The sequence below is a fragment of the Lonchura striata genome, chromosome 1, assembly GCF_046129695.1.
Source record: "Lonchura striata isolate bLonStr1 chromosome 1, bLonStr1.mat, whole genome shotgun sequence".
Lineage (NCBI taxonomy): Eukaryota > Metazoa > Chordata > Aves > Passeriformes > Estrildidae > Lonchura > Lonchura striata.
Genome location: NC_134603.1, coordinates 49,963,039 through 49,984,936, shown reverse-complemented (window position 1 = coordinate 49,984,936; position 21,898 = coordinate 49,963,039). Strand labels below are relative to the sequence as shown.

General features: G+C 46.1%; 1 protein-coding gene across 1 annotated transcript; it reads left to right on the top strand.

The window, feature by feature from the left end:
• Positions 1–7,190: 7,190 nt before the first annotated feature.
• Positions 7,191–17,139, top strand: ZBTB14 (zinc finger and BTB domain containing 14). Its single transcript, XM_077784180.1, has 3 exons — positions 7,191–7,250; positions 9,023–9,091; positions 9,506–17,139. Exons 2-3 carry the CDS (start codon positions 9,089–9,091, stop codon positions 10,847–10,849), a joined length of 1,347 nt encoding a protein of 448 aa, XP_077640306.1. The 5' UTR covers positions 7,191–7,250; positions 9,023–9,088; the 3' UTR covers positions 10,850–17,139.
• Positions 17,140–21,898: the final 4,759 nt, after the last annotated feature.

Sequence of the window (21,898 nt, the reverse complement as noted above, 5' to 3'; positions counted from 1 at the left end):
ACTAGTGAAGCAAGCAGCTGTACCACCTAGAAGCAGGCAAGCTGTCTTTTAGGGGCAGCCTAATTCCTCTCTACTGATGCCATTCTGTGTGAGGCTTATGAATGCAGGAATACTGGTCATCCAGTGATGTGAAACTATTATATTCTATATTGATTTTAGTTTTTTTACAGAGCACTGACTAACAAATATAGCAATGGGGAATTAAATGGGTTGTTCTTGCTCTAAACAATAAACATCTAACTGTTTTTAAAAAACATGAGGTTGATAAAGAATAAGGTTGGAGGGGACTGAGGGCTGTAGCTGTGAGTTGACTGATTTTTCAGTTATAATCTATCCATAATTATGATGAACAGTTTCCAATATTCAAACACAAGATAAAGGCTTGGGTTTTTTACAAAATAAATACATCACAGTAAATAGTACTTGTTTGCATTTGGCAAGCTTGGCTGCTTTCAGAAAATGCAGACTACGCTATGTCCAAATGATTCTATCATTAGGAAAAATGTCTTCAGTAAAAGGATCATCAAGTATTGGAACAGGCTGCCCAGGGAACTGGTTGAATCATCGTCCTGGAGATATTTAAAAGACATGTAGGTGTGGTGTTAGAGACATGGTTTAGTGGTAGACTTGGCCATACTGGCTTAATATTAGGACTCAGCAATGCTAGAGGTTTCTTGTACCCTAAATGATTCTATCATGAAAATTTAAATGTGAATAAAAATAATTTTTGCATAGCCATGATGAGATCCATGATACCTTGGTAAATATGACTCCAGCTCAAAAAAGAGTTAAATTGCTCTGCTCTGCCCATTCTCATGCCAGGAGATAATGCATCCAAAAAAAAATTGTGTGCCCTACTTACACAAACAAACTGGACAGCACATAAATAATTCACAGAATGGCAGCCTCTTTTATTAACTGCATACTGACAAACTCTGACAGAAACATGAAATATGGCTGAAAACACCATATAGGACCAGGTTGTTTACGTACTCTGTAAATAAGAAATGTACCTGACCTGTGAATGAGAAATGTGTTCTATTTTGATAGATCAGGCATGAGGAAGCTGTTATACACTTCTGGACCAGCTGTTTCTCAGCAGTATGTTATACTGCTGGCAGGACTGCAGTACAAGCAAGAATAAAGCACAGATACAGCTCTCACCAAGTGAGCATTAACTAATTCACCAAAAAGCTTTCTATTCTTCCTATATACTATGCCCTAAAGGTCAAGAAATACCCAGGTTAAAAATGAATGGGTAATTTTAAGCTTTTGTCCATTTGATACCATCTTTACCTAAGATGATAGTATATTGTCCTGGGTTATAAGATAAGCTTGTATTCTATTTGCCATCTGTTGAAAGTTGGGCAAGTTTGTTATCTTTTCCAAGAACCGGTTTTGCTCCTAAGAGGTAATGGTTTGCTAATGGGCCATTGACTGATTCAATGCAGGGCTGGTAACGTAACACCATCCTATTGTGAGATGTTCCACCCAGAGGGGGAAGCCAAGCACTCTTTTATTGGATATAAGGGGGTACCTTTTTGGGGACAGGGCAGCTCTTTACTTTGGGGGATTGCCAGGGAAGCAGCTCTTTTCGGCGGCACTCACAGCGAAGCAGCCGGAGCGCGCTGAGGCGACGGCGGCGGAGCTCAGAGGCAACCCCGGTGCAGAGGAAGACCGGCCCCACTGCCACCAGATCTTCAGAGGAAAACTATACCCTTCTAAAGATCACCACTACAGCTGCAGTTCATCAGCCACTGCAAGGGAGCAATAGTCCCAGCAGGACTGCTACTGGCACCCCGAATCCTCAGGTTCTGGACTTTTTCACTGGTTTTGTTTGTACCGATTGCATTTGCCTTTTTAAATTGTTGTCTAGTTGTCTCCTAGTAAAGAATTGTTACTCCCATTCCCATATCTTTGCCTGAGAGCCTTTTAATTTAAAACTCCTAGTAATTCGGAGGGAGGGGGTTTACCTTCTCCATTGCACAGGAGGCTTTAGCCCTCCTTCACAGACTCCTGTCTGGTCAAACCAAGACATATATATATAAATATATAGCCCTCTTTCTTCTCTGGGACCTCTCAAATCTGTTCAGTGGTCTCTTTCCATTGGGTGGTGTGAATAACAGTAGACACTGCTACTCCCTGAAGTCTCAGCTTCAGCACCAGAATACAGGATCACAACTGAATCAGGAAGGAAGGAATCAGGTAGGAAGACAAGGGCACAGAAGTAAGGAGACAAGACAGAACACCATGGGGAAGGAAGAAGAAGTGAAATTTCATTATATGCTTTTGGTACTTGGTATTGGAAAATGGCATCCATTCTTCTTAACTCACTGTCCATATGGTTCTAATCAAATAAGGGTGTCAGCAGAGTCAAGAATTGGGCTGAGAGTAAGAGAATTGTCAATTAAGGAGAAGGAGAAAGAAAAAAAAAAGAAAAAATAGGAGGATGAGTGAGATATGAAGAAGAAATAAATAAAAATACTGAAGAAATAGAGTCCAAACTCAAAACATTAAAAAATATATACCTCTGAAAGGGGTAGGGGGAATAGGGATAGGACATGGAGACAGAGAGGATATTAACAGGGACAGTAATAGGGTGTGTGTAATTATGCAAATTACAGCTAGATCTGACTAGACTATGGGATGTCTTGTGCATGCAGAGTGTGAATTGCCATGCTCATGGCCACACCTTTTTACCTTCTACATTTCTTGATTATCATCTGTCTCCAGGCATTACTATACATGACTGTAGATAAACACACCATAGGAGTAGTAGTAGAATTAACTGGTAAGAAAGTGTAACATTAAAATGTTCATCTACTTAGAATACAACAGTATTAAGTAAGATTTTACAGATCAGGTTCTCTTAACAGGACTCGAGTCCCTTCAGGCATTGGTGCAAACTGCAAGCTCCAAGTGCTGTTCAATCATTTGGAGGGTGGTATGGCTTCTCACAATCCATTTGTACAGCTTAGCCAGGGGCTGTGCCACCAAACTCCATCATCTATGCTCTGCTCCTCCCCAGTTGTCTCTACTATTTCCTCTTTTGTGGGAATACTTGAAAATACAGGCAGGAGTAAGTGATGCGAAAACATGACTAACTCACGCGCAAATTTCTGCCGGGAAATTTGCCAGGTTGCTATGGGAAACACACACTGCAAGGAGCATCTGCTCCCTGACTTCCCTTCTCTGTCCTAAAACATTCACTTACACTCTCAGGAGGTTTTGCTGTCCTTGCTGACCCATGGGAATATACTAGCAGGGTCTATGATTCCCTTTCACAAATATTGAGTGGTTCGTATGTTCACCTTCTCTTGTGCACTCAGCCTGACAAGGAATCAGACCCAGAGAAAAGCTGTGTCTTTGTATGACTGTCAATTCTGCAAGACCACGATACAATCTCAAGAAATGAAATCTGGCCATAATATCATGATGTTTCTGTTGTCATTTGGAACTCACACAGACATTATAAACCTAACCATTTCAAACACTCAGGAATCCACTGACACTTAACATATAGTTTACACTGGTCCTTAGATAGAAGCTTCAATCTTCCTTGCATGCCATCTCCAATGCATTATGCCTGGTTACACAAAGTGGCACTTGTCATTCTTCACTCCTGTTACACAATTTTCTAAACAAAACAAGAACATCCTACAAAGGACTATTTTCCCTTACAGATATTCCTGCAATCCAAACAGTCTGGAAACAGCCTCTTGGTTCCACATAGCCAGAGCATCTATAGTCTACTTCATCAGAGAGGAAAACAGCAAAACTACTTCAAAGTCTAAATGTTAATCTGTGCTAGCTAGGTAGAAGATAATTTAATAGGAACAGTGTTTCAGTCATGATTCAAACACTTTTTCTGCAGAAAGGTATTTTCCAGTAAATTGAAAAAAATACTTGATTGACTGATATGACTACACATATTAGCCCACAGACATGCTAGTAGAGATACAATGGGTTTTATTCTTATGCTTCACCTTCAAGAATACATATTTTCAATCCCAGGTAATTTCATCCAGAAATTTTGCAACACTTACCTTTTGTCTCTCATTTCCAAAACCTAGTGCAACATTCATATGTAACAAAAATTATGACATACTCTACTAGGTTTGTGTGACAACCTTTTGGTAGTGGTGGGGAGGAAACAGAGGGAACCTTTGTGAAAAGCAATAGAAGCTTCCACTGTCTGACAGAACAGAAGAATCCAAGACGGATGCACTGCTGGCCAAGGCTGAGCCCATCATTGAGGGTGGTAGTGCCTCTGGGATAACACAGTTAAGAAGTGAGGGCAAAACCTGTGAAGCAGCTGTGCAGACACCAGAGTGGGTGATGAAGAAGGGGAAGGAGGTGCTCAGCACTGGAGCAGAGATTTCCCCTGTAGCCTGTGGGGCAGCCCATGGTGAGGCAGCAAATATTCACCTGCAGCCCATGGAGAACCCCCAGCTGGAGCTGGAAGAATCCCAAATGAAGCTGTGACCCTGCGGGAAACCTGCATTGGAGCAGTCTTTTGGCAGTTGTAGACCCATGGAGAGAGGAGCCCACACTGGATCAGGTTTGCTGACAGGACTTGAGACCCTGTAAGAGACCCACACTGGGGCCATCTGTAATTAAATCGCTGCATCCCATGGGAAGGGTCCCACGCTGGAGCAGTCTGTGAAGAACTGCAGCTCATGGGGAGCACTTGTGTTGAAGAAGTTTATCAAGGGCTGTCACGAGTGGAAGGGATCCCATGCTGGAACAGGGGAAGACTTTGAGGAGTCCTCTCCCCAAGAAGGAAGAAGTAGCAGAGACAATGTGTGATGAACTGACCACTGACCCCAGCCCCCATTCCCCATTCCCCTCTGCAGCTGGCAGGGAGAAGGAGGAAGAGAGAAGAGAAACTGGGAATGAAGTTACGTCTGGGAAGAAAGCACAGGTGGAGGAAAGGTGTTTTAAGATTCAGCTTTTATTTCTCATTACTCTACTTTGGTTTGACTGTTAATAAATTAAAATTATTTCCTCAAATGGAGACTGTTTTGCTTGTAACAGTAATTGGTGAATGACCTCCCCCTGCCCTAATACCTCAATACACATGCCTTTTAACATATTTTCTCTCCCCTGCTCAGCTGACCCTGACTTTGGTGGGCACCAGGCATCCAGCCAGAGTCAACCCACCACACACTCTTAGATAGTAACAATGATTTTTTTTTTTTTTTTTTTTTTTAAATTCTGAATCTGGATATTGAACATATGCTTCCCCTATTTTAGTATCTCAGTGGGAGCTACTAATAATGAAATAACGAAACACACAGAAACAAACATCCTGCTGTAGCCTAAGATACAGAAAATCAGAGAGAAAAAATGGAGAGCTGTACCTTTTGTAAGGTACTGGGTTCTTTTTTCCATTACTAGTTTAATTCTGATTACTCACAGCAGAGTCTGGCCCTAAAAGCTAGGCATATCCACACTGTCAGGCACAGATAGAGCCGGGAGAGAGAATCTTAACAAAATGAAGTGCCATTTGCTGGTCAGTGTGGTAAACCAGCAGCTATGTATTTCCCAGGAGTAATAAGGTTATTGCAGGAGTGTTTGGGACACTTGAAGAAAGAAATAGCACATTGTGAAATCGTAAAAGGGAAGCTCCTTCCACAGTGGAGAGAGTTCTTTTACAGGAATCAAAAATACTTCAGACTTCATGCAATCGTTGAATCGTTTGGGTTGGGAAGGGAACTTAAAGATCTCCTAGTTCCAAGCTCCCTGCCATTGGCAGAGACACCTTCCACTAGACCAGGTTGCTCCATCCAACTCGGCTTTGCACACCTCAAGAAATGGGGCATCCACAGCTTCTCCTACCAACCTGTTCCAGTGCCGCACCACCCTCACAGGGAAGAATGTCTTCCCTATATTCAGCCTAAATATCCCCTCTCAGTTTGAACCCATTACTTCTTGTTTTACAGTTAATTCTGAATGTAGATTACCAGTGTTACTACAAAAACAAACCCGGAAGTTTTGACTGCCCAGGCAAAATAGGGACTTCATTTCATATTTAATAGGGAGTGGGAAAAAAATATTTAAAAAACCCGGCAAAACAAATTGATCCAGTGGGACTAAAATTCAGTACATATGTTAGTGCATTACACAGAAAACCTCTCAGAAAAAAGCCCAGGAAAGGGAAGGAGTTATCAACCCAATGAAAAATGTCCATTTGATGCTCCCAGGATATGACTACACTATTCCAGTGACTTCTTTATTTCGTTGTACTTACCAAGACTTTTTTCCCAAGAAGACATGCTGCATTTCACACTAGCAGAAGCACTGTAAAGTTTTATTTATGTACAAGTGATGCCAGTGAAAGCTGTGCCATCAGGGTAGCATCTCATGAGATGCTTTTTGGAAAGAAAACAGGAGGTGGGAGATCAGGAGTGCAATAAAAGCCTTTATTCCTTCCTAGCGATCGCGTTATGCCTTTAAAAACTCAACCCCGCGGAGTATTTGCAGAGGGGAGCGGGGGCGGGTTTGGGTGGGCAGCGCCGTTCCGCTCCCGGCGGCAGGAAAGGGGCACATCATGGGCAGGATGGCTCCGCACCTCCCGCCACCGCCGCTCCTCCGCGGACACGCGCGGCGCGCACCCGAGCGCCGCCCCACGGCCGCGCGGGCGCCGCCGCGGCCGGCTCGGGGCCGAGCCCGCGCCGCGCCCGCCGCCGTGCGCCGCCTGGCGGGGGGAGGCCGTGCCCGCGCCCCGGGCTCGCACACGCGGCGGGCGCAGGCGCGGCGGGGCGGGTGCCCGCGCCGCGGCGGGAACGGCTGCGGCCCGCGCGCCCCCGCGGCCCGAGGAGGGGGGGCTGAGCCGCGCGTCCCCCGAAGCGGGGGAAGGGCGATGGGAACCGGCGCGCCGCAGGCCCCGCTGCGCCCCCCTCCCCGCCGCCCCTGCCTCCTCCTCCGCCTCCTCCTCCTCCGCGCTCCCCGGGCACAGGCGCGCCCTCCGCTCGCACCGCGCATGCACGTAGCCCCCGCGCACCCCCCCCTCCCCGAGCGCGCGCGCGCGCGCACTGGAGTGCTCGTGCAGGAGGCGGCGGTGACGGCCGGAGAGACGCGCGCAGGGCCCCCCCCCCCCCAAGACCCCCTCCCCAAATTCCCCCCCATTCCCTCCCTCCCTCCTTCCCGTCCCTTCCCCCGTCCCCCTCCCGCGCGGCGGCAGTGGCAGCGGCAGCCCCCCCGCGCCCCCCGGGAAGCGCGGCTCCGCGCGCGCGGGCGGGCGGCAGGTAAGCGCGAGCCCCTCCCCCCCCCCCCGCCCCGCTCCGCTCCCGCGCCGCGGCCGGGCCGCCGTTTCGCCGCGCGCGCGCGCGCGCTCTCCCCCGCACGCCCCCTCCCTCCTCCTCCCCCTCCCTCTGCCATCCCTCCCCCGCTCGCCGCCGCCGTTACGGCCCCGGCAGCGCGCGCTGGGTGAGATGGCGCCGCCGCGGGCGCGCCCGCCGCCAGCAGCCCCGGCGCCGCCGCGCGCCTGCCTCCCGCGGGCGAGGGGAGGGCCAGCGGGAGCGGGGGGGAGGAGGAGGAGGAGGAGGAGGAGGAGGAGGAGGACGACGCGTCCAGCGGCGGATGCGCATGCTGGGGCGCGCGGGTCCCGCGCGGCGGCCGCCGCAACAAAGGGGCGCGCGGCCGCGTCCAGGCGGCGGGAGCCGCGGGAGAGCAGTTGGAGCGGGGAGGGCGAGAGGGAGGCACGGACGGACGGACGGACGGACGGACGGAAGGAGGGAGCGCGGCGCCGTCCCCGCGCAGCCCCGTGAGGCGGCGCGGCGGGAGCGCCGGGCTCGCTCCGGAGAGCGGCCGCCTGGCGCTCGCGGGCGCCCCCGACGCCGGGCCGGGAGCGCGGGCGGCGCGGCAGGAGCCGGGCTGGTCCCCGCCGGGAGCCCGCCCGCGCCGCGGGTGCGTGGAGCGGGCGTGCGCCTCCGCGGTCGCGGGCACGGCGGCCGCGAGAGTCGGCGCGGGGCGGCAGCGAGCGCGTCCCGAGCAGTCTCAGCCCCGAAAACGCCTCCCTGCGGCCCTTGCGGAGGTAGCGGCCGTGTGAAAAGTGTGTGGAGGAATAAGTCTGAATTGCCCAGAGGAATAAGTAACCGGAGCTTTCTTAAATCGGAGCTGGAAAGGCTCTGGGCAAGTGTCTGACCCGCTCCATTCGGCAAAGGACTAACTTAGTTCTTTGCCAGGTTCACCCCTGTGTACTCTGCAGCCCTGTTTTCAGCCAATTACTTCTATAATTAGTTCTCTCTTAGTGTCGACAGAATTGCAGCAAAACTGAATACTGTTTAACAGGACGGTGCAATTTCTGCTAGATTATTAGCAGCGATCTCACTGTTTGTTTAAAAATAAAGCATTTTCCCCATCTTGAAAAGAGCTCTAAAAGGATCCCGTTGAAATAGTTGTTTGTCCTGCCATCTTCAGTGCTGGACTGATACATTTTCCTGGGCCAGCAGAACCAGATAGCCCGTAAATACATACAATATTGCTTTCCCGGTTTTGTTTCCTTTTGTATATTTCAAGTATTTACAGACTTACTATCTGGCTATCTTAAAGTTTTGTTATATAGGACTAAGAAGAATTTTGGCTGTCCTTTTTTTTGCCTTTATTTATTTTTTTTTTAATTTTTCTGTGTAGCCAGAAACACTTTAGTGGAGGTGCCAGGAACGGAGAGGTATTTGTAGGGAGCCAGGTGTTCCCATACCATGTGAAACATACAGCACCAAGAATTGCAAACCTACCATCATTCCTGTCATCTGCTTCTGCTTTATATATGGTTTAGGATAAATTAGAATTTAGGGAAGAAATTCCCAGGAGATCTGTGCCAGGCAGCACAGGATTTGTTCCAAACCAAGTATTAAATTTCCCTCCTCTCTGCTGTATTTCCTGCTTTGGCACTATGTTTTAACAATGTATTTTATCTAATTTTAAATAATTGAAAATGCTCTCTTTTAACACTCAAAATAATTTTTGGAATAGATATTATCACATCTTGAAATGTTATTATCTTCCCATCTTTCAGGCTGAAGGTGGCCCATTCTGAGATTAATTTAATAATCATTTGCTTAGAAAACTACCTGCATTGTTCATGGTAAGGCTTATATTTGATATTTCAAATTTAGTTTGTCGTGCTGACTTATTTAGTGTATTTCTTACACATTTAAAGTGTTAACATTTCCTTTAGCTATAATAATGACTTATGAGTTGGGTCATGCATTTACTCGGAATTGCAGTTTAAAAGAAAAAGTTTTCAATTTTGTGTAACTGAATGAATAAAGATTTGAATAATTGTAAATTGTGTAACCTAAGAAAACCTTTATGCATTCACAATTTTAAAATCAGTTTCAGAGAGTAATGCTTTTAGAGTCTAACAGGCTTTTTGTGGTCATTTTATGTAAAAAAAAAGGTTGGGTTTTTCTTAAATGATGGAAATTAATTCATCTCTTGGGATTTTGTGACTTAGACTGCTTTATAAAAGTTACAGAATTTTCCTGTTAATTTACAGGAGTTTTTCATCAGTATGTCTGAAACCATTAAGTATAATGACGACGATCACAAAACTGTGTTCCTGAAAACACTGAATGAACAACGTTTGGAAGGAGAATTTTGTGACATCGCTATTGTGGTTGAAGATGTTAAGTTCAGAGCCCACAGGTGTGTGCTTGCTGCCTGCAGTACCTACTTCAAAAAGCTTTTCAAGAAACTTGAAGTTGATAGCTCATCAGTAATAGAAATAGATTTTCTTCGTTCTGATATTTTTGAGGAAGTTCTCAATTATATGTATACTGCAAAGATTTCTGTTAAAAAGGAGGATGTAAACTTGATGATGTCTTCAGGACAGATCCTTGGTATTCGGTTTCTTGATAAACTCTGCTCTCAAAAACGTGATGTATCTAGTCCTGAGGAAAACACACAGTCCAAGAGCAAGTACTGTCTAAAAATGAACCGTTCTATGGGGGAACCCAATGATACCCAAGATGATGAGGTGGAAGAGATCGGAGATCATGATGACAGTCCATCAGATGTGACAGTGGAAGGTACTCCCCCAAGTCAGGAAGATGGTAAATCACCAACCACTACCCTGAGAGTGCAAGAGGCAATTCTGAAAGAGTTGGGAAGTGAAGAAGTTAGAAAAGTAAACTGTTATGGCCAAGAAGTAGAGCCTATGGAAACAACGGAATCTAAAGACTTAGGATCTCAGACGCCTCAGGCACTCACATTTAATGATGGCATAAATGAAGTGAAAGATGAACAGACGCCAGGATGGACCACAGCAGCCGGGGACATGAAGTTTGAGTACTTGCTTTATGGTCACAGGGAACACATTGTATGTCAGGCTTGTGGCAAGACCTTTTCTGATGAAGCGCGTTTGAGAAAACATGAAAAACTACACACTGCAGACAGACCATTTGTTTGTGAAATGTGTACAAAGGGCTTTACCACGCAAGCTCATTTGAAAGAACACTTGAAAATACACACGGGTTACAAGCCTTACAGTTGTGAGGTGTGTGGGAAGTCTTTTATTCGGGCACCAGATCTAAAAAAACATGAAAGAGTTCACAGTAATGAGAGGCCATTTGCATGCCATATGTGTGATAAAGCTTTCAAGCACAAGTCCCACCTCAAAGACCATGAAAGAAGGCACCGAGGAGAGAAACCTTTTGTCTGCAGTTCCTGCACTAAAGCATTTGCTAAGGCATCTGACCTAAAAAGGCATGAGAACAATATGCACAGTGAAAGAAAGCAAGTTACAGCAGCCAATTCCATCCAGAGTGAAACAGAACAGTTGCAGGCAGCAGCCATGGCTGCTGAAGCAGAGCAGCAGTTAGAAACTATAGCCTGTAGTTAAAAACTAAAGCAGGAATTTTATCAGAATAATATAAGAAATTAAATGAGCAAAACCTGTTGTTGATATACATTTAGACTGAGAATCTTTTAAAGAAAGCATATTTTTAGAGGATTTGAATGTTACATAGGGATAAATACATAGCTTCGCTTGGTTAGGTATTTTAAAACATTTCAGAGATGGGTATTCTTAGAATGTGAAACAGTTTCATTGTCACTAGCAGTATAATGCACTAATAACTGCTTTAATTCGAGAATGTGATCAAGTTTTCTGCGCCTGGCTCTCAGCAGCCACGGGGTGGAGGTTCACTGTCCCACAAGTGGCTGGAGGGCAGACACTTGTGTGGCTGTCCCCGAGTCTCTGCCGAAACTGTTGCGGGTGGTGGTGATTGCTGCGGCGTGGGGAGCACAGTAGAAGCACAGAGCACGAGGAAACCGAGGCAAAGGAATAAGGGAAGAACACTTGTCTGAATCTCCAAATCTTTAATGACGAAGTTGGGGCAGAACAAGTGAGCTGAATCTGAATCTGAACAGGCTACTTTTATAGGGTAGAGGGAACATGGGGAGGGCACAACCTGTGACCAATAGGAGGGCATTAGGGGAGGGGTGCAGGGTAAGGGCTCCCCAATAGAAGCCAACATGGGGAGGGAGCAAACTTTACAACCCAATTCTGCTTTGAGGATGGGATGAGAGACAGGGAACTCTCCAGAACCAAAGCAGTGTGCTATCTTTGACAGACAGGGGTGAGACGAGAGAACAAGGGAGGTATACAGGTGGCTTGACATACATTTTGTCGGGGAAAACTGTGGTAAACAACTCAGGACTGAACCTGAGGAAGCCAAATGGGGTACAAGCACTGAACCATTACGAACTTATAACAAGGAATATTAAAACATACTACAGAAGAACCAGCTGTGAAATAACAGACTACCACATCTACCTGTTTTTTGTTTTATAAAGTTGAAAAACAGCTGAGGAGAGGTACCAACTCCACCCTGGAACTGAGTTCTTTAAACCAATGTGCTTTCAGGGGCACCTTCTTCCCACTACTTTTGGTCTGTAGTGGTAGCAGCTACCACAGTCTTTGAAGAAGATGGGTTTGCTGTGGCAGTGGGAATAACTTGTTTTAAGATTCCAAAAACTATTGAGACTAGAAATATAGCAACTATAAAGCAACTAATGTCTTTTGCAGCAGAAAGCATCCAGACTGACAGGCCCCAGTTCTTGAATCTTCATAGCTGGTCAGGTGGTTGTCTAGGAAAAATGACAACACAACTATGAAATACAGGCAACCAAACACCACGTGGTGGGAAAAAGGGTCAGGGTTTTCATCCTCCCTTGCAACGCTTTCGGTCTGATGCAACTGCATAATTGGCGGGGTTCTTTTGGGGATTTAAAGGGACAATTTCCAACTCAGTTTCCTCTCTTGTGGAAGTGTATGGTTTCACCCACTTCTTGGGCATCCACTTTACTTCTGAGAATGTGGACAGACATGTGTATCCATGGCCCCATGTCACTAATTTAAAGGGACCCTGGATGTCTTTAGAGTCTGGATCTCTCACCATAGCAGGAGGTCTTTCCTTGACTGGCAGTTGTTGGTAATGGTAAAAATGCCTCAGGACTGGTGGGTTTGGGTTGTCAAAGGAGCAGTTAAGAAAGTTGATAGTAAACAAAGCTTTGTACAATCTGTGCTGCGGTGACAAGACCTGGAAATCTCCTCTCTGGTGGGTTGTATTGTGTTTTTACATTTCTGTAACAGTTCTGTAATGGTTTGCCCTTCCACCCCCATTTTCTCCCAATGGTTCCACCCCGAGTTTTCCTGTTGTTCCCTCAGTGCCAATCTCCCTGAAAATGCTTAGTCACTTCCCCCTCCCCTCTCTGGTACCCACTCGGCTCCCCATCCCATTCTTCCTGAATTTTCTACCCTGGGCGTTGAGGGATTGGATGAGGGTCCGAGTTCCCTCCCTTAAGTTTCCCCATTGGTTTTTGTATCTGTCTATCCTTTCACCTTCCCCTCCCCCACATCCCCATATTGGCCAATGGGCATTCCCTTCCCCTGGTTTTTAAGATGTTGCACCGCGGTATTTAAGATGTTGCAGAAGCCTCGAGGCCACTTTTGGCTGCTGGATTCTCTGTAGCTCCGAGCTCCCCAGAGCCTGGATTAAAACCGAAACTGTTTTCTTTGCCTTAAGTCAACTCCCTTATTATCTGCTCAGATGCCCCTTTCCTCCAAACAAGGCAGATAGTGTAACTTTCTGCCTTAGCCGCTCCCCAACTCTCCTGGAGAACCAGGGGAGTGACCCCCACACCTGACTGTGCCTCTGCAGGGCAGCAGAAGCCAGGGGGCTTCAGATCAGCAGAGCGGCAGCAGGTGAGGACTTTTTTGAGCATTTGATGGGTCCTCTCACAGCTTGGCTGGTGGGGGAGTGTGGTCCGATGTTGAACTCCCCATTCCTGCAAAAACTCGCCGAACCTCTTGGATGTATAGCCTGGGCCATTATCTATTTTGATGGTTTTGGAGACTCCCAAGGTTTCAAAGGCCTGCACAAAATGTTTCTGTGCATCTGAGACCTTTTCCCCTGCATGGGCCGAGACAAAAACTCTTCCCAAGAAGGTGTCCACTGATACATGTATGTATTTCAGCCGCCTGAATTCAGGCACATGGGTCATGTCAGTTTGCCAGACCTCACAACTGGGGAGTCCTCTTGGGTTTACTCCTGAACCCATTGATGGTAAGGAGGACTCCTGACAGTTTGGGCATGTGACCACAATCACCTTGGCCTGATCATGCCTCAGGTAGAATTGGTGGATCAGACCAGGAACGTTTTGATAGAATTGCTGATGGCTAAGCTTGGCCTGTTGGAAGATGTTAGGTTGGCTGGCCAGCTGCAAAGAGGCAGCTAGGGCGTCTGCTAGATGTTCTCTTCGTCTGCTAGATTGTTCTCTTCACTGATGAACCCAGGGAGGTCAGTGTGTGACCTCACATGCGTCACAAAAAAGGATTGCTCTTGGTGGGAAACTAGATATACAAGCTTTGAGAGCAAGCCAAAGATGACTGGATTGGAGACTTCCTTCAAGACTGCATGTTCTACTCTGGACACTACTCCTGCTGTGTAAGCTGAATCGGTCGCAATATTAATTGGTACTGGGAATTTCTTAAAGACCCTTATGACTGCATCCAACTCAGCAACTTGAGGAGAGCCCTCTACAGTTTTAACATCGGCTTCCCACTGCTGAGTTTGAGGATTTTTCCAGGTCATCACTGACTTGTGGGACACTCTGGACCCATCAGTAAAGACTGTCAAGGCCTTTAATGGGTGTCTACTTTGGATTTCTTTTGGAATCAAATTAAACTTGATGTTAAACAATTTGTGAGCTGAGTGATGGAAAGAAATTTGCCCTGGATAACTGTCCAGAGCAAACTGCAAATTCTCGTTTTTGTGGAGCAAGTGCTTCAAGGTCTCCTTGGTTAGTTTCCCAGTTGATATTTTGATGGGGACATGGATACATGTGAAGTTGTACCCTGCCAACAGTTGCAGACGGACTTTAGCCTTTATGATCAACTGAACCATCAGCTCTAGTGGCTGCATAATGCTTTTGGACAACTGATGACTGAGGAACACCCACTCTGTGATTAGGAGGGGGTCCTTCTGGTCCGTGTCCCATTGAAAAATGAGCCTGTGAAGGTGTGGTAACTTACCTAAGATAATGTGGCAGAAGGGAAGGCCCTCACACCAACAGTGGGCTTGCCAGCCTGCCAGTGTGGATTGCACCTTCTCGGAGCACTGTCCTCGCCTCCTGGGTCAAGGCCCTCAGAGAATCTAACCCCTCTCCCCACCTCAACAAGTTGAAGAGGGGAGACATATCCTCCATGGTGAGCCCCAGTCAGGGCCTGATCTAGTTCAAAGACCCACACAACTGTTGGAGGTCCTGCAGGGTTTTTGCATTGTCATTTATGAAAACCCTCTGGAGCTTGATGGTCTGGTTGAAAATTTCAAGCCCTAGATACTTCCAAGGCAGCAGCTTCTTCTCCCTTTGCAACTCCAATCCATCTGTTGCCAAGGCAGTGATAGTGTCCTCAAGCACTCCTGCAAGCACATGGTCATTGGGGGCACAAACAAGAACATCGTCCATATAGTGATATATGATGCAATCTCGCTCTAGCATGCACTGGGGACAGGACTCTGGCGACATACCACTGGCAAATGGTGGGAGAACATTTGAGGCTCTGAGGCAATACTCTCCAGTGGTAGCACTTCATGAGAGCTTCTCTATTGATGGAGGGCACAGAGAAAGCAAAGTGAGGAGCATCGGCTGGGTGAAGCCATCTTTTATATTGATGACAGCCAATGATCACTTTTGGGGGAGCATTGAAAAGGACGGCATCCCTAGTTGGAGAGACACCATGTTCTCGATTACATCATTGATTTTTCTCAAATCATGGAGGAGACACCATTTATCCCTCCCTGGCTTTTTGATGACAAAGACAGGGAAGTTCCATGGGCTATTGGCTTCAATTATGTGACCCTTGGCCAACTCCTCCTCAACAATCTGAGTGAGCACACTTAATTTCTGTTTGTTCAGTGGCCACCATTCTACCCACACTGGTGTATCTGTCAACCAATTTAGTTTCTGGGCAGGGTGCTCCTCAGTGACTGCCACTAAAAATCCTGAGTGTCTGGAAGTTCCAATTTTCCCCCCCATTGAGACATGGCATCTCTCCCCCATAGGGTGAACTTGGAATTCAACACAATGGGTGTATGGAGCCCAATTGCCCATTCAGTCCCTCAATTTGTACAATGCTACTGGATCTTTTAGCTAATTGGGTGCCCCCAACACCTAGAACTTTGCTGGGCACGCTTTGTAGCTCCCATTGTGACGGCCATTTTTGTGGAGAAATGACCATCATGTCTGCCCCCATGTCCATCATCCCTCGTAACTGGATGGAATGCCTCCCACTTTTAAGGTCACTCCATACAAGGGGCTTGTCCTCTCCCAGCACTTCGGTAAAATAAATGGAAAGGTTCAGGTCATTGCTGATTGCATAGGGCACTGGAATGGCCTGCGCAATGCCTTGGCCCTCCAGCAGGAAGAGGAGGGGATGGACACAGCGTGCCATGAGACTGAAGTTCTCGGGATCAAGTGACGGGATCCCTGGGGCGATTTCAATCTTAAGGGGAGTGTGCCTGGTGTCCCCAGCAGCAAGGTACTTGCAGTTTAAAGATGGGGAGTGCTTATAAGTCTCCACCTGATAGATGTGAGGGAGAAGTCCAGGTGCAGCAGTGACTACTTGCCAGGCCTGATCAGGAAAGAAAACAGGATTAGTTAGTCTCAGCCAGGAAGGTTTTCTTCTATCTGGGGTTATTACTTGAGCGCTGGCACTATTGTCAGCGACCCTCCCCCCCCCCCCCCGCCCATGGGCTGCCCTATTTTTATTGATGCACAGGGCAGACGCACACTCTGTATTTAGTTTTTTGTGTCTGGGAAGCTTCCCCGTCCCCTGCCCCTCCCCTCCCTGGAGGCACCCTTCCTTCGAAGAGGCATTGACTTATAAAATGTCCTTGATGGCAGTGGAAGCATCTCCTCCTAGGTGGTTGATTCCCTCAGGTAGAGGCTGCTGGAGCTGCTGTCTGTTCCCACAAGGCTGGTTTCCTTGGGGTGTCTTCTACAGTGTTTTCCCGCAAGGCTGGTTTCCTTGGGGTGTCTTCTACAGTGTTTATGGCTTTCTTGGTACACTTCTCTATAAGCTGGTCTAGGGTGCAAGTTGGAGTTGAAGGGAGTGACAGGATGACTTTTCTACAAGCTTCGTTTGCATTGCTGGAGACTATTTCTAGTATGAACTGTTCTTGTATCTCTAGGTTTTTTACTCTCTTTTCTACAGGAGCACAAACCCATTCAACAAAGTCCATAAATGCCTCTGAAAAAAAGACTGCTTAATAAAAATACCGGGTTGGATTGGTTCTTTGGATGGCATGGTCAAGAAAGCTTTCTCTGCAGCATCTTTAACTTGATCTAGAACTATTTTTGGAATTCTCCCCAGCCTATTTCCGCACCTGCTACCAGTCACCCTCACTGACCAGATGATAAAAGGTGATATCATTCTCATCTCAATCAGTGGAGCATTCAGAATTCTGCAAAATCTGTGGAAGAAGGTCTCCCACTAATCTTTTCCACGTTCACTCCCATAATTTATATTCGGATGATGTGATCAAGCAATTAAAAAGCCTTTTTAAATCTGCAGGAACCAGCATGTATGAAGTAAATATTGCTTTTAAAAGATTCCTAAAAACTCGCTTTTCTGGCTGAATTCACGCTATGTTCTGCAAAGTTCTTCGATGCTGAAATACGACAGTAGTTCCTACCTGGGGTGGTCTCCCCTTGCATTATAAGTGACTTGGGCTAGGAAAGGTGAGTTGTTATTTTCCACCGCTTCCAGTCTCCCTGGCACTGCACGCCCAGTCCTCCTGTTACTGTGAGAACCAGAAGCCAGAGCGTGGGAAACGGGAGGGTGGTGGGTGGAAACCTGGACGGAGGCAGCCGAGGAGAAGGAGGAGGGGACTGGTGATGTCACATCAATGAGAGGAGCAGTGGGTGGAACCATGGGTGGGGTGACACTTCCCCCCCCCCCCCCCCTCCCCCGCAAAGGAGGAGGAGGGACCCAGGGAGAGGGGAGGATCAAGAGTCTGGGTGGGAAGAGAGAGAAAGGGGTTCTAGAAAGAAGCATCTGCCATGAGGCTGAAGCTTTTTTGTGGTGCTTCGGTGGGATGAGAGAAAGAACCATCCTGGAACTGAGAACTAGGATTTCTAATAGGGATAAAGGGATTGGATTGAGGGATCAGGGTGAGGTCCCTGAGAGTGTGGCCATCACTGTTAGAGCAGGGGTTCCAAGGGGACCTGGGGGAGCCAGGGAGATGGTGGCAACCCTGCGTCTTCTGAGGATGGGCTGCTCCCCTCTGTCCACCCACTGTGAGGGAAGGGAATGGGAGAAGAAGGTGGGGAAGAGGTGTTTCTGGAGAAAACCAGGGGTAAACTCGCAGTTTGTTTTTTAACTCCATATTCTTTCACTTTTAACACATCCCAAATCAACAGAAATAATTGCAAAATCCCTCTTTAATGGAGGAGTCACCTCTCTTTGTTAAATCACTCAATTTAGCACCTACTTGTTTCCAAAACACAAAATTTTGGACATTTTGTGAAGCAACATTTGGAAAATTAAAAAACAACCACCTCGTGAACCTTTTAACAATGCCTTTTGAAAACACAAGACCCACCTCTCCCAGGTACTCTGTAACTTGGTAATAAACTTCCCTTTGTTGGGTAGACAGCCTGGTGCCCATCCTGTCTGCCTAGCTTAGCTTTCAACCACCCTCTGCAGGAAAAAGGAGAGAAAATAAAAGAGTCCTGAAACCCAATGGGGACGAACTGAGCATGCCATGCGTTGTGTGTCCCCTTGCCTTGGGAAACAGTTGTCCACCCCCCGAGCCCCTGGCCGGGTCCCTCTCAGACCCTCAGAGAACTCGCCAAACCATCGACTTCAGGAAACAGAGCTGCAAAAGTGGTCCTTGGTCGCAGAGACACCTTCCCAGATGCTGACAAGAAAGCTACGTCTCTTTCCTCTGGGAGCACCGCTGACGGAGTGTGCTCACATGGAGGCGATGGCAGAGCATGGTTTATAAATGCAGGGGCATATTTACCTGCAGTACAGCCTGTCCGTCGGGTTTCTTCACACGGAAACTGTGGCACCACTTCCCACCAACGCTTCTTCTCAGCGAAAGCGCAGCGCTGCTCCCTGCCACCACTTCTTTGCAGTGAAAGCGTGGCACCGCTTTTTGCCACCGCTTCTGCACCATGGCAACATGCAGCGCCAATGGTGGCAATCCTTTCAGCAGTGAAAATGCATGGAGAAAGCCTTGAGGCAACAAAGAAGCCTTAGTGTTGGTGTGCCACCTGTGCCTGGCTCTCAGCAGCCACGGGATGGAGGTTCACCGGCTGGCTGTCCCACGAGTGGCCGGAGGGCAGACACACGTGTGGCCACCCCGAGTCTCTGCTGAGACTGCTGGCGGTGATTGCTGCGGCGCGGGGAGCACAGCAGCAATCACCTCCTGCTGTGGATGCATGAGGAAACCGAGGCAAAGGAATAAGGGAAGGACACTTGTCTGAATCTCCAAATCTTTAATGACGAAGTCAGGGCAGAACAAGTGAGCTGAATCTGAATCTGAACAGGCTACTTTTATAGGGTAGAGGGAACATGGGGAGGGCACAACCTGTGACCAATAGGAGGGCATTAGGGGAGGGGTGCAGGGTAAGGGCTCCCCAGTAGAAGCCAACATGGGGAGGGAGCAAACTTTACAACCCAATTCTGCTTTGAGGAAGGGATGAGAGACAGGGAACTCTCCAGAACCAAAGCAGTGTGCTATCTTTGACAGACAGGGGTGAGACAAGAGAACAAGGGAGCTATGCAGATGGATTGACGTGTGGCTTGACATACATTTTGTTGGGGAAAACTGTAGTAAACAACTCAGGACTGAACAATTAGAGAAGCCAAATGGGGTACATAGACAAAACCATTACAAACTTATAACAAGGAATATTAAAACATACTACAGAATAACGAACTGTGAAATAACAGACTACCACAGTTCTCTACAACAGGGATCATCACTGGCTGATACTTTGCTTCATCCAGTATGGAATACTGAATATGATGTAAACATTGCAATCAGTGAGAATCAGTGAGTTATGTTGGAAAATGCTAAGATCTCAAAAATCACAAACATGGAAAGAAAGGCTTTGGTTTTCATGATTCTTAGGTGTTATACCTACAATTTTTTGAGAAGCGTACATTGAGTCCCTAAGCTTTTTAATTCCTCCTTTTTTCACCTAATCTAGGCTGGTACAACAGAATATAAAGGAGAATGGTAATCAAAATGAAATTGCTTCCTATTCCATTCCCTCAGATATCCTCCTGTTTTTATAAAGGTGGCAAGTTTAAATGAAATACTTGCATTCTTGTGAAAAAAAAATTGCATTATTCACAAGGATTCTGGCTGGCAAAGCAGAAGTGTCATGGCATTCACCAGTCCCTTCTGTGGGTGAAAATGTCTGCCTCATTTGTTTATATGTTCACTTTTACATAGGGCCCCAGAGGTAGGACTGGGCTGCAAAGGAAAAAGGGTGGAGCATGGAGGAGACATGTTCCTTACTCAAACCCAGTAAAAATCAGTAAAAGCTAATGCAGCCTGAGATGGTTTTTTTATTATGCAACTTTCAGTCACCTAACCTAGCACAGTGAAGGTAGATGAGTATCTGCATGAGCAGGTGACCAGGTGTCACTGCCAGACTCCTGAAGTTTCAGCCATAGGTGTCACATACCTGCCTGCAGGGCTCAGCTGGGGTTTGTGTTGTGGCTGATCATATAGCTCATAGGTCTTGTTCAAGTTTAAAAGCTTCCATCTTTTGACATCCACCCCTCATCAAGAGGGAGACTTCAGTGAGTAAGTTCTGTCATAGTTGATCCTGGGTGAGTGTTCACTATTAGCCAGTCTTTTAAAACCAGCTGGGGTACATGCTGATAACAATAGTTACCTCACAGAGTCAAAAAAACAAGTGGTCTTTGGATTGCAGTCTGCTACTTGTGGTCCTCAAGAAAAGACCCAGTAACAGTGGCAATGTAATCCAAAGGTATGTAAACCCTTTATTTTAAATTTGTAAATACTACAGCTGTTGTGAAAACTTCGTTTGAAGTTGGAATGGGCAAAAAACACACTCTTGGGTACATGGTTGATAACATTGGTCACTTGCGATACCTATAGCATATCAAAGTGTTAGGCCAGTTTCTGATAAGTTACTGTGTGGTAGATCACATCTTGCTTTTCTAAATAGAAATTTAAAATAGTGTTTCTGGAACTGTTATATGGGACTTCAATTATTGAGGGGTTTTTATTTGGTTGAGGGTTTTTTTTTACAGCTTAATTTTATTAATGTATTCATCAGGTTAAGCAGTTATCTTAAAATGCCAGTAATTGTTCAAATGCTGGTCTGTAAATAAAGCATGATCTTAATATTTTAGAAAATGTAAACTTTGGACCTTTTCCAATATATTTTTTTAAAATGTTGCTTCATTTTGCATTCAGTAATATTAGTTTGTAAACAAACTATACATTTTGTACCTGTGCAACATCAGAGGATGTGTATTCATTGCATTTTATTGGTTCTCTTGAAGAACATGATAAATGACCATTGTTAAAACATTTTACTGTATCTGATCATAGATATAAAGACAGTAGGTCCAAAATAGGATCTACTTTTTTTTCTAAATATATTAGTCTTGCTATGTTTTCTTATCTGAAACTGTGTGCACTTCTTCCTGGGTAAGTTGGGGTTGAAAAGACTGTACAAAACAGATCTGTTGTGGTAAGAGTTCTAAAATGTAAAATGTGAAGGAAGTAAATTTTCTCAAGGTCTGCTATGAAGAATTCAAGAAGCCATGAGCTTAAATTACAACAGTAAACCATTATGTTAGGGAAAAAAAATCCCAAGTTTTAAAGGATTTTAATAAAGAATCATTAAAAGAGAATGCCTGGGGAGGTGCTGCAATCTCCACTAGTAGTAATATTCAAGAATGGGTTAGACAAACAAAATTAGGAATTATTTTCATACTACTCTTACCAATCTTTAAAATAATATTAGAAAATTAAGCAAATCACAGTTGAATGAGTACTTGTGGTTTTGTTTTTCTGCTTTAAACTTTTAGAAAGGTTTATACTGGTGATCAGAGTTTTAAAGTTTGTTTTGTGACAAGAAATTCCTCATGCTCACTTGAGTAGCAAAAGTTTGAGGTCATCTTTTATTTGTTCCAGTAAGCTACAGAATGCTAAATACTCCTCAAAATCTTGCCATTCAGGTAGTCAGACTGGAGTTCTTGTGAAGATCAGGCCTCAGTTTTCTAATACAGAGATGCTTTCATGTTTCCATTAAGTAGGGATACTTAAAATTATTAGAGTTCTGTGAAATACAAAATAAATTACCAGATTATATCAGAAAGTCTGCCCTA